Source organism: Toxorhynchites rutilus, chromosome 2, assembly GCF_029784135.1.
Source record: "Toxorhynchites rutilus septentrionalis strain SRP chromosome 2, ASM2978413v1, whole genome shotgun sequence".
NCBI classification, from domain to species: Eukaryota; Metazoa; Arthropoda; class Insecta; order Diptera; family Culicidae; genus Toxorhynchites; species Toxorhynchites rutilus.
In genome coordinates, this window is record NC_073745.1 from 82,038,003 (window position 1) to 82,051,692 (window position 13,690).

The 13,690-nt window shown below is 41.2% G+C and overlaps 1 protein-coding gene across 2 annotated transcripts in view; it reads left to right on the plus strand.

The window, feature by feature from the left end:
• LOC129765139 (formin-like protein) overlaps positions 1–13,690 on the plus strand; it is a 155,599-nt gene that overhangs the window by 24,637 nt on the left and 117,272 nt on the right. Inside the window, exon 2 of one of the 2 annotated variants that reach the window (XM_055765023.1) lies at positions 3,514–4,219. In XM_055765023.1, the coding sequence (XP_055620998.1) occupies positions 3,947–4,219 (273 nt within the window). In that variant the 5' untranslated portion in view covers positions 3,514–3,946. Of the gene's footprint in view, positions 1–2,945; positions 4,220–13,690 lie in introns of both variants that reach the window. The other variant, XM_055765022.1, reaches the window with a different exon arrangement.

The following is a 13,690-nucleotide window of genomic DNA, read 5'->3' on the forward strand; positions in this document are numbered from 1 at the left end:
TGAAGACATTGAAACGATTTTCGAAAACTTCCTCGCTTCTAACACTATCATCCCAACTTGTCTCTGTGGCCATAATTATCGAGAAAGAAGAAATCGGAATATTAATTTGGATTTCTTTCATTTGGAGTAACGGAAGAATTGATTTGCCTTTTCCTAAGAAAGAAACGACGGAAGGCATCGATATCTTCAATGAAATCGATGAGATTTTGCGATTCGATCTAGATGAATCAAAATAATCGAGCTATGCAAATGAACCTTGTCTTGACGTAAAATAAAAGTCAACATAATTCATCCGTATTCGTGAAGCAGTTTATTCTATATCAAATAATCAGACCTGAAGGCTGTTTTGAATTATTGAAATTTGAATGAAAAATTATGACTTGATGTTATTTGAATATTTAGAACACGTAGTTCTGATTCGTATTCAACTATTTTTCTATAAATTTTCTAGTATTTCCGTCAAACATTTATCATACTATGAAATCATTCTAAGATAAAATATGCGTACAAGATTTAGCACCACTTTCAGAAAAATGAAAATGTGTTACTCTTTCACATATAATACATTTTTGATGCAGTGAAGTTAAAAAAGATTAATAATTTTTATTTTTAAAATGCGATTATTCCACTCGAAAATTCAATACCATTTTCGCTTTACACAAACAGAACACGAGGCTCGTCAATGCGACAATCATCTCGACCGCACATAGGTGTTCCTCCGGAACGGTATAAGGGCTCAATCAAACTTGCCGTAAATCTACCAGCTGAAGCCGTCTTATGTTCTAAGCATGTCAAATGAGAGACCGCAATGAAATAAAAAATCATGTCGCATCAAGAAGACGGCGATTTTTGTAAAAGTTTAGCGCGGATTATCGCTCATGTGGTCAAGCAAGCATCTTGGACGGTTTTGACCTTAGCAAGCAGGGATCGTATGCTGGTTCGTCACGTAGACCACAATACAGCGTACTTATATGGAGAGCCTCAAGAGGAAATCTATATGAAGCAACCTCCGGACTTTACGAACATCAACCCAAACAGCCCAAATATGCCAATTGAGACGCAATCTTTATGGACACAAGCAGGCCGCAATAATCTGGAACCGTAGAATTGATTATGTCTTCAACAAGCTGTCAACTGCAAATTACTGCCTGTACGTTCGACGGACAAAAATGTATCTGCTAATTTACGTAGATGGCATAATCGTTATTGCGAAGACAGAATCGGAGTGCAACAGTTTGGAGCAAACATTACGAGCGGAGTTCAAGATAACGGAGCTAAGTGTATTACGTTTGTTTCTGGGAATCCAAGTGCGAATCAACGAAGCCAAGTTTGCGAATGCGAAGATATCCTAAAATCAGAATGTGAACCGGCTGTTTTCAAAAAAAAGGAGGATTATGAACCACTTCATTACAATGAGTATTTCCAGAGTTTGATAGGAGCTTTGTTGTACAGGGTCCTTCAGATCGAACACTCACGCAAAAAAAATCGAATAGTTCCTTATAAACATTTTTTTTCGCTCCATCGATGGAAACACTGCATTCCCCATCTCGGGACGAAAATATTCCGCTACTCGTTCAGTCTGATCGGAAGGTTTTCAGTGTCAAGATGTACAATTTTCAAAAGTGTATTTTTAAGAGAAATCGTATTACTCGAGCAACGGAAGCCTTAACTCTCTACAGCCCAACCACGCCATTAGACGGGCTTCACGGATTTTCTTTTCAAATTATTCAGACATTATTTTCCATGTTCACCTCCACTTGAACGCCTTTAGAATATTTTCATTTATCACACATGCACATTGGTTTTATGCTGGCAGCTTTCTGCTAGGAGTATTTTATGTTGAAAGTCGGACATTCGAGATAAAAGTGGATAAATAAATAAAAAATAAAAGTGGTTTTTTTAGACGGATAAAAAATTTTGGTCTTAGGGGGTAATGAAACTTTGTCCTCTTATGGTAAGAATTTCAACATTTTTCGTCGTATATTATTTCCTCTGAGGAAGGAGCGCTATGTTAATAAGCCACATGCTATGTTAATAAGCAACAAAATTTGGAGGAACTTAAAGAAGAAATAACTTGGATTTTCAACAGCATCGAAGTCGAAATGCTAGAGTAGTGCATGAAGAATTTTGTTCACCGTTTAAAACGCGTTATCGAAAAAAAGGAGTGGTTACATCGAAAATGTCCTAAAATAAGCTTTATTTTCGTTTTATGAAAATAAAAATCAGTTCACTTTTGTAGATGTTGTTAAAATTTGTTGCGTGAGCGTTTAATCTGAAAGACCCTGTACCTAATAAAAGATCAAAAGATTCTGTAACATGGTCCATGGGACCAATAATCAAGAAGAGGAATAACGCTTGCGGTGTATGTTCGTTCTTCTCATGCTCGCCGTACTATTTTCTTGGTGACAAACGTGATAAACGTTGAAACAATACCGTATCCTACGTTAACAAAGCGGTCGTATATCTCTACATTTTTTTGGTTATTCATCTTTTATTTTTTTGCAACAAAATTAGTGTAGAAGTGGATGGCGTTGACTTAAGGAAATTTTGATTGCTTGAGGTTGAGATTGAGTCTTGATCTCTTCTATGTTCTACATAAAAACTCTGAAATATTATGTTCAATTCCTAATCAATTAAGAAATGCGAATTTTTGCCTGAAATTGAAACAAAAAAATATGTTAAAGTACTTCAAGCTGACTGTACATGGATCGACCCTAGATGGTTATGAGTGATTTCAGATTGGTCAGGTTTCTTTGATAATTAAAATTTAATGAGAAATGAAGCAGTTTTTTAACAGATTGTGTCTATGTTTGAAACATAAATATTATCTGTATGATAAATCGTTTGTAGGGGTATGGGTCATCATCATTGCCTCTCGAATAAAACCAAATAACTTTTCTACTTATTTAAAACAAGCTAACCAATCTTTTTTTCCTTTATTTTAGTAATAACATGTGCACAACCCCCTATTCGATTGGACTAAACTTGCCGTTCGCACAAATCTAAGCAGAACACACACACGACAGCGGGAATATCCCGGACTCGAATTCACCGGTGGCTAACCTGGTTTGGCGTGTTGTCTAGCGATGGCACTGACCGCCAACTAAGTCATTTCGGTGAAACGCAGCGCAGCGCGGAATTGATCCACCAAGTCGCGAAACGCGAAACTTGATGAGTTGACAGTGTGGTGCGCGGTTTGGATTTCGCTGCAAAAATTAATCGGAATTCAGCTACGGGAACGGGAAAGGTCGACGGTTGAAAAGGGTCGATTACTTGAGACACAGAACAGCTCGCAGCATTGGGTGCCAAGCCTGAAGCTCTGTGAGAGACATCCGTTTCATCGCGACGACCGGGATGGTTGGGTGTTCATTCGCGCCGCCAGAGCCGGAAGTGAGCATTTTACCTCCACTTTGTTCCTGGCTGATGTTGTTGTAGCTAGTGTTTGTTGCTGCTAGCATATTCGAGACTGTGTCTGCGAGTAATTGTTGTTTGTGCTGTTTGTGCTATTTCCAGTTCTTTTCCATAATTGAGTGTATACGAGAACGACAGGCCAACAAGGGAGAAGCATCGTGATTCGTTTTATTTTCTCTTTCCATTTATGTGCCCCGAAGCCTGAGTGTGTGATATATTGTGCTGTGTAGCATAGAAATTCAATTCGACCAGAACGATCGGAAGTGATATATCCCCCCGCCTTCCTCAGGTGTGTGTTGATTGTGCAGTGCTGCCTTTTTTGGGTGGAAGAGTTAGTAGTGTGCGCGGCATAAAATTCGATGAAATGAAGGAAGAAGTGTGTTAATTCTCCGAACGCGGAAATAATGAAGTAAAACACACAGCTAAGCGCTATGAGTGAGCCGATTCCACTGTGTGTGCCTCTATGTTTCGTGGCTAAGTTCCGTACTGTGTAATTACGAATTACGAAATAACCGCCGCGCAGTAGTGACCGAAAATGGGTTTGGCATCGTCCAAGGCGGCCCACGGCATAGTCGCCAGAAACGGTGGCGTTGGTGGAGGTTCCAAGTGCGACAGCGTCATTGTCGAGACGCACCACCCGGATATTCAGCAGCCATGTTCACTGTTACCGTCACCTTCGAGCGGTATCGGCAGCATCGACACCTGGAAACCCTCCAGCTGCCACGTCCGGCAGGCCAGCATTCGATCCCGGAATCTGCAGCCCATGCCGGACATTGGCGAGCTAGATCGACGTTTCGCGAAAGTTCTGGTAAGTTTAGGTTTAAGATCAATTAAAAACATTTATGAAACGATTTCAACGATAACGTCTACATTCGATCAAAGAACGTACACACTTTTGCGGTCTTCGACTGCCACTTTCACGGTGATGAACAGAGTGCAGTTTTTGTCAAGGCTGAGGAGAATGTTTTTCTTTGTCTGCGAAAAGCGAATACCGGGAGTCTTCCGTCTCAAGTGGATGCATTCACTGCAGCCGTAGCAGCAGCAGCTGGAGACGTTCTGGGTTAGAATAAATATTTACACACGTTTGGGATGCGATGCGAATGGAATGGATGCGATGTAGACTCTGCCGTGGAGCACCACTGGTGCATTGTATGATTCGTGTTCATTCGTATAACCTTCTCCGTCACACAGTTGACTCAATTTTAAACGGGAGTCTGTTGAGTAGCATGGTTCGGGGTTGGAGCTCTCGTCTAGTGGTTGACAAGATGCCACGAGCACCCTCATGAGCTAATTTGAATTCACTACCGAGGCGCGTACTTAGGTAGCGTTAAGGTGTTATCAGGGTTGTACTCGAGGAAAATCAGGGGATTGCGTGTGTTGGTAACTCAACTATACTTTCACTTTTTTTTCTATACGTATTTTGGAATTGTATTGACAGCAATTGACGAATCTCATGCCAACTCGTCTTAGGATTTGGCAGCATCATCTCAGATTGCAGTTGCAGCTTTAGGCATTCAAGAATATACTCTAGAGAGGACTTATCGAAAATTCTATTACTTACCGAGTTAGAGCCATTTTAGTTATGCGGTACCTAACCTGGTACGGCCATCACAATGAACTTCGAACGCGTTTTTCTCGAAACTAGTTTTTTTCAAACTGGCGTACACGATATCTCAAGTACTACTGAATTGATTCATGTCGAATTCATATGGATACAATCTGCAGGCAATCTGCAATCCGCATGAACCTCGAAAAAAATGATATTCTTTAAATTTTACTATTTTTAAAAAATCAATCGGGAAACGCAAGAAAAAACATTTTGAACCGGATTTTGTTTTTCAAACGGCCGCCATTTTGTTAACAAACATTTTTTTGACTTGTCCGAGGTTCATGCGATAGTGGAATCTTTACTGATTCAGAATCTGTTCGATTTATTTTGTTTCAGATAACCATTCTTAGTACTTCTACCAAAACTCATCATTATAACATCAGATTGTTTTCAGACATAATTCTCGTACAAGATTTTTCAACCACTTGCAAATAACATGTTCCTCCGTTACTTGGAATAAATGTTTGATACAGAAAATATGATAGAATAAGGACAGACCCCTCCCCTCTTCTCCCCTTAGAAAGGGGGGGGGGGAAGTGTCTATTCACCACATAATAATTTCGTGTCCCCTAAAATCTTCACATTCAAATTTGGCTCAATTTGCTTGATTAGTTTTAGAGTTATGTAGACATTTTTTTTTCGTTTCGTTCGAGGGGGGAGGAGTATCGAACCACCATAGAAACATTTATTGCATCCTAAAACCTCCACATGCCAAATTTGGTTTCGTTTGCTTGATTAGTTCTCGAGTAATGCAGACATTTGTATTTCGTTTGTATGGGAGACCAAACCCCCCTGAATTTGTTGCGAATCTATGATAGCTCCGACACGGAAGGTAAAAATGATTCCATTTCACCGGCCACGATTCAGGACGACGCGGAATTACAGTATAGGGCTCATCGAGACATAGAGCATTCCCAAAGCGGATGTCGGATAAAATCAAGCGACGAGAAAAAAAGTTATCCGATCGAAAATCTATCGTTAAGCCTATAATCTTTTCCAAGGGCTCTTCTTATAATTATAACCGTCACATGAAGAAATTGGAGATATTAACAAAAAAAAACAACTAAAAGATGTTTTGAAGTGGAGTTTTGAAAAAATATCGATGTGTTTTATTGAACTTGGGTTAAATATTCAAAATAGATGTTTGCAAAATAAATTAAACAGCTGAATTTGTACTAAAATTTTTATACAGCAGCTGTATCTAAATCGTTAAATCTTCAACTGCATACCATTTAGACTGTAGAAGTATTGTTAATATTGATAACACACGATAAAATGGGCTGTTCATTTACGTAACTGATTATTATAAAAATAAGTATTAGGCTGTCAAAAAAGTCCTGCGGTATTTTTTTTGAATTTTCATTTGTTCATAAAATTAGTTACAATCATCTGTTTTAAGTCAAATATGCGCCGTTTTGTTCGATGACTTGTTCCCAACGAGATGCCAACTTCATAATACCCCTGTTATAGAAGCTCGCTTCCTTATTGGCAAAAAACTCGGATAGCCAATTTTCACAGGCCTCGTTTGTGGCTAACTTCTGACTACCTAGCTCGTTCGCCATGGAAAAAAAACAGGTGGTAGTCACTTGGTGCAAGGTCCGGACTATCAAAGATGTTTTTTTGCGTCAACGTGTGTGGCACTCATACATCGAGCTTCTTTGTGAATCCAAGCTTCTTCAAATGATTAATAACGGTTTGATGACTTATCCCCAGCTCTTGGCCGATGCTACGGCTGCTACTATGCCGGTCTTTCTCGGCTAATTCAGCGATTGTGTCGCAATTTTCGACGACAGGCCTTCCGGAGCGTGGCGCATCTTCGACGACCTCTACACCAGAACGAAAACGTTGAAACCATCGTTGTGCGGTGGAAAAAGAAACTGTATCGGGTCTGGCACAAATTTTATTGGCAGCTTGGCATGCATTTTTGCCTTTGTCATAGTAGTACTGTAAAATGTGTCGGATTTTCTCTTTATTTTGCTCCATATTTGCGACACTATAACTCACGAACGACTTAACCAAACAAAACACTGTCAAGGATATCATAGCGCGCAAAAATACCTTTCCAACAAGCTATAGTATGACTCGATACAATGAATACAACTAGAACTACGCGCTTACAACGACACCTCACGGAAATACCGCAGGACTTTTTTGACAGCCTAATACAATCAATAATGATAAAACCAAAACCAAAAAGATTTCTGCATAAAAAATAATTTGTTCATCCTTTTATAGTAGATTCTTACCTTTTCTAGCACTTAACATGTTATACAACGAACAGCAAACAGTAAACAAAATAGTTAAAACAACTACAAAAACTGGAAAATTCACGATGTTCATTTTTTACGAAATTTGCTAGCGCAAACATTTTAAACAGTGCTAAACTGTCACTGACTGTATTTTTTTGCAAATGCTAAGTATTATAAATTAAAGGCTGTATCGATACTCGTGAATGATGTTAAAATGAAGCCCATAGATGAAGATGTCAGGGTTTTTATTTTTCGAATATTTAAAACATTAAAGTTTAGTAAATTTATATTTTAAAATGATGTGTTCGGATTTTGAGACAAAAGGTAAGCATTATATAAGTGCGGACCAGAGAGTTTTTGAATGAATGACGGTTCTCATTTACAACCACGAAATCTTTGGCATTTACAACCACGAAACATTCATCACGAATCGATTTTATTCTGATAAAATAAGGTTGGCATCTCTGCCTGTAACAGTGCCCTTCTTCCGACATATGGGTGATTTGTTGGTAATTGTATGGAATATTCACATTATTTTCGTTCGGAATTTTGAATATTTTTGAAAAAAAAAACAATTTGCTTGATTTAAAAAAAAAATTTGCACAAAAAAATAATAAAAAATACACTAAAGAAAATTCTGGGTTCTCAAATGGGGATCAACATAGGGTAGGAGCCTGCCTGTTGGTCTCAAATGTTCCTATCTCACGCCTCCACGAAGATCATATGACGACATTTTTAGATCGGGCGTGAACTGGAAACACACACCTGGTCTTGGCTCCGAGAACGGGTGTCGAAAGTGGCTAAGTGAGGGGGTGCGAGCGAGTCAGAGCGCTATATCTCTCCCGGGGAAGGCCTCCCGGGTCATGGAGGCCTTGCCAACCCGCTGTCTCCCGGGCAAAGGAGATACACCCAGAAAATGGAGCTACGTTCACGAAGAGTAATTAGAATGCGATCACCCGAGGAGGGTCCCCGAACTGGAGCTGGTCCTGGAACGGGCGTAAGAGCGAGCGGCCAGCGGCTGGAGGGCGATGTGCAAGAGCGGGCCACCAGCCGGGTTCAACCCGAAGAGCTACCGCCACACGGAAACAGCAGCCATCGACATCACCCAAGAAACGCTGCGCCTACGAGACGTGTTGCGACTGCCAGACGACAGTCGTCCACACTTGTGGGTACCACTAGGCGCCGGATCATGTGGACACACGAAATGAATGAATTCGTGATCCGCGCCTATTACATCTGCACTGCTTTGGAGACGGACATGGGCGGTCGCCCTCGAATACTAACAATGTTCGAGGAAGCGTATCCAGAGGTCGTCGGGAGGCTTGATCAGAACGCGATGAACGCGAGGCGTAGAGCGATAGTACGCAACAACATGCTCTCCCAAACGCAAATCGACGAGATCAAGCAGCAGGTGCAGAGAGAAATAAGCTCCAGGAATAACAGAGCAAGCGATGTGTCGAGACGAAGTTCAGTACGGCTGAGCAATTCATTCGCGAGTGGGGCACGCGAATCAGCACCAGTGGAGGCCACAGTACTACAACCCCCTGAGCCGGAAGACCCACAGCCAGATCAACAACTACTACGCGATCTGGTCTTCCACTACGACGAGGCGATCTCACAGTTCCGCGACACAGACCCATTGTCGCGCCCCAGGATCCCGAAGTTGCAGCATTCCCGCAGGCTGACAAGTGCAGTAAAGCTCATGAACGAGCACGTTCTTCCGCTGCACTTGGTTGATGCTGAGAACATGGAGGAGCTGCAACTGAAAGTTTACTGTGCTGCTGTGGCGACCGCCAAAAGTTTAGGATACCGTATTAGGCCAAGAGGCGGACTGCTCCAACATCTCCGTGAAAGGCGTGAGCCTCCATGGCGAAGGAGATTGGAGCAACGGATCCTAAACAAGCGCGCCGCAATTGGAAGACTGATGGCGTACAAAAGAGGCAGCAGATCGGCGAAATTATGTCGCCAAGTTGCTGTGATCGTGCGGCCTACTGAACTTCGCCAGCTGGGAGCTCACCAGCTGACGGAAAAACTCGACACACTGGTACAGCAATTGAGCGTCCTTACAAAACGGCTGAAACGTTATTCTGACTCTGCAAAGCGCCAGGAACAAAATCGGATGTTCAGAGATAACGAGAAAGCGTTCTACGACCACATTAGCGACGAGAAGCCCGACTACCGCGAAGGTTTGCCAGATATTAGCGATGTGACGAACTTCTGGGCTGGTATTTGGGAGACCCCAGTAGAACATCGCGACGGGCAAATGTGGTTAAGACGGGAGGAGGAGAGTTGTGGTGAAATTGGAGAGATGCCAGCTATCATCGTCGGAGAGAACGATGTCCGCGAAGCCTCGCGGTACCTGAGGAACTGGGCAGCACCGGGCCCCGATGGTGTTCAGAACTTCTGGCACAAGAAGCTGACCGTCGCACATCCAAAGATAGCTGAGTGCTTCAACAAGGTGCTACGTGACCCACACAACCTTCCTGAATTCGCCACCCGTGGCGTCACCTTCCTCCTCCCGAAAGACAGCAACACATTGAACCCATCAAAGTACAGACCGATAACGTGCCTATCGAGTCTGTACAAAATACTGAGCAGCATAATTACCGCCAAAGTTTCTGCTCACTGCGAACAGCATCACATCATCGCAGAAGAGCAGAAAGGATGCAGGAAAAATACGCATGGCTGCAAAGACCAGGCCATCATCGACGCAGCCATAGTCGGCCAGGCGGTATATAACCAGCGGAACCTAAGCATGGCCTATATCGATTACAGGAAGGCTTATGACTCCATACCTCACTCGTTTCTCGTCCGGGTATTGGAGCTCTACAAAATTGATCCCGTCGTCGTTAGGTTCCTGCAGCATGCGATGAGGCAGTGGAGTACGTCTCTGCACCTCAGTGATGGGGAAAATGTGTTGCAGTCTAGAACGCTGCAGATAAAGAGGGGGATATTCCAAGGCGACTCTTTCAGCCCGCTTTGGTTTTGTCTGGCACTGAACCCCCTCAGTAGGACGCTTAATAGAAACGGTCATGGCTATAAAATAAGGTATGGCGACGGCGCCCACGAAGAAGTGACCCATACCTTCTCAAGGTCTACGCTGATTCACGTCAGCGTCTATGTGTAGCTATCCGGGTTGTCGAAGACATAAGCAGGGACATCTGCATGGAGTTCGGCCTCGACAAGTGCCGCTGTGTCCATCTGCGTGTGTGTTGCCCAGGTACGACAACTGCGCGAGTACTTCGCAGAACGCGCCAACCAAAACGCGCTATACCGGGCTGTCTGCGCCGCCGACAGAGGATACTGCGCTCTGCACTTGGCGCAAGCGGAGTACCAACTCAACTGCAATCTGCAGACAGTGGAGGAGAAGATTGCAGCTTGGAAGCAGAAGGCAGTGCATGGTGCCCACCCCCATCAACTGGATCGGCCACACGTCGACAAGGCCGCATCTAATCTGTGGCTAACGCGTGGTGAACTCTCTTCAGTAGTAGAAGCCGACATGATAGCCATCCAGGACAGGATAATGCCGACAAGAAACTGCAGGCGGTACGTCTGGCATCAAGACGTTGATGACATTTGCCGGATGTGCCATCAACCAGGTGAAAACATAGAGCACATTATGGGAGGCTGTCCCGTTTTGGCCAACGCAGCCTACACCGAGCGCCACAACAACGTGGCCCGTATTGTTCATCGACAACTGGCGCTCCAATGTGCTCTACTGGAAGACAACGTACCAAACTACCGGTACCTGCCTGCACCTGTCCTGGAACCACAACGTTTCAATGGAATGGTGTTGCCAATGCTCAATTGTCCAGGAAACGAAGTAAAGCGTAAATCATTTGCAATTTGGAAATGTGCAATTCCAAATGAAATCGTTCTAAAAATGCAGATTTTGAAAACATTTAATTTCTGTATAATAGTGACTTCCAACACTTTTGGCTGGTACGTCACTTTTACCTTCCATTTTTTGAAGAATGTCGGGAGTGAGAATTGAACCTGTGAGCTTCAGCGTGAGAAGTATGGATACGCCAGATCGCCTCCATTTTAAAGCATGTATTTTCAATTCAAATGAAAGTTTTTATTCCGTTTGGTTTGAGGAAATATGAGTTTTCCACAGCAATTAGGTTTTTTTTGACTCAAGTGTAACTTTTGAGTTGTACCGAAATAGTGTCTTAGAAAAATTTTTAGAGCATTGATGTTTAAACGTCAAAAAATATACACTGAGAAAAAAAATTACAAATAAAGTGTTATTTTTAATGTCTAAAATATTTTTTTAGGTATTTCATATGAAATAGAAGTCATGCAGAAATTTTGAAAAATAAGTCTAAGATGGTAAAATTATTTTGGACGAACTTTGTGGAACATCGAATTTTTATGAATTTTTGTATGTTAATAATTTTAAATTACTAATTTACTGTCTTTTTCACAGTTTTACTTTTTTTTACAGTTACAGGCCCTTCTAAAATGTTTGTCGAGTTATACCGTCATGTTCATGAAATTTTATAATTTTTTTTATAATTTCCAACAACTTTTCCAAATGCATCATTATTGTAAAAATATATGTTTAGGAGTTACGTTGAAAAATATTTTAAGACATGTGTCTTAATACAAAACGTTGCGATATTAAAAAAAAATTATCTGTCACCTAATAACACATGATTTTTATTTAAATTTAGTCAAACACAAAAAAATAATATAGTTTTCAAGATCTCGCATTTTTTCCAAGCTGCATTATGGTGACCATGAAAAAATGTTTTTTTTGCTCTAACTTTTATATTGCAAATTCTACATCAAAATTGTTTTTGTACGACATAACTTGTCAATATCTTATTCCTTCTCAAAGTTATTGATGGTTTTTCACCAAAAACTCATTATTTCAATTTTAATTTCCTCAAATACAAAAAATAACATAGATTTGAAAATGTCACATTATGTAGAGTGAAATATGCCGCCAATTAACTTTGTTTATGTTTGCCCCAGAAAGACCAACAAACAAATGAAGAAAGCGTGTTTTTCTTTTGGGAAGAAATATCAAATACTTTGAGTAGAGTTGAGATATTGACAAGTTCTGCATCGAAAAAATGTTTGTGTTAGTAAGTTCTAAAAGTCTTTTAAATATAGTTTACATGTAGAGTTTTAAATATGAAAGTTAACATTATAATAAAAATATAAATATAACAACTTTGTCGAATACAGTTTTTTTTTATATCCCATTCATTTATTCAAGGCTCATTAGCATTTTAGATGTAACAGAGCCGAATTTTAATCGTGTACATGTCACATGGTTATCATATCTATAATTAGCACATTACACAGTTGTCATTCGCCAGTATTCCTTCTATACCATTACATATGGTACATTCACACAGTAGCCATTTAGGCGTAAGAATATTCTTTCTGTTCTTCCATTATCCAGTTGGACCACCGGACAGCGGAGACAGTTGATTGATCATTGTTGAGTTATTTATAGAACAGCAGCCCGATGTGTCTTGCAGAGCAGAGCAGTTGTATGGATGAATCGATCTTATTTCGACCGTGGATCGATCTCCATCGCTGATGATTGTTGCGTGGACGTAGCTATTCTGTAACAACACAAAGATGGTCAATGAGGGCCCTGAGTTATGAACTCACGATCGATCGCTTACTAAGCGAACGCGCAACCAATGTGGCTACGGAGACCCCCGAATACAGTTTTTGTCTAAATTAAAATTGTCAAGCTCTAGTTGCAAATTTCCACTTAAATGCGCTTCCTGGACCATTATGCAATGGCCAGTCGAGTTGGCATGAAATTCGTCAATTATAATCCCATACCAATGATGCATAATATTTCGAGAATTTAGAAGACGTATTCTTGTTTTTTTGTATCACAGTATCTGTATCTGGAGTAACGAAACTTCGACGCTGCCATTGCACATCTATTTGATGATGCGAACTTAAGAACCGGTTCCGGTCTCAACTCACATTTCAAACGTGGAACAACTTCTGCCTCGCGGGGGTCTCCCACCCGAAGATTGAAATATTCTGCCGTCAGGGTCAAACCTACCGCAGTTAATTTCACACAACAGATAAGAGATAGTAAATTTCTAGGAAGTGTCGAAAAGCAACAGCGTCATTCGATTAGAGAGAGAAACGCTCCGAATGAGTGTGTGAAACGGGGAAAAATAAGAATTGAACGTCGACCTAAGGGCACTATCATCATGCATTATCATCATCATCATCATGTACGTCTGTGTTGCTCTATTGGGCGGAAGGAATTATTTTCTGCCTTCGCTTTCTGTTTGTGTGTTTACCTTTGCTTCTACCGTATTCTTCTCGGTTGAAAAAGATTAATATTCCCTCCGTTTCACACACAGAGAGACGGAAAGGTTCTATTTTGACAAGGCTAATTATGTAAATTTTTCGATGATTCTATCGCAGGCGA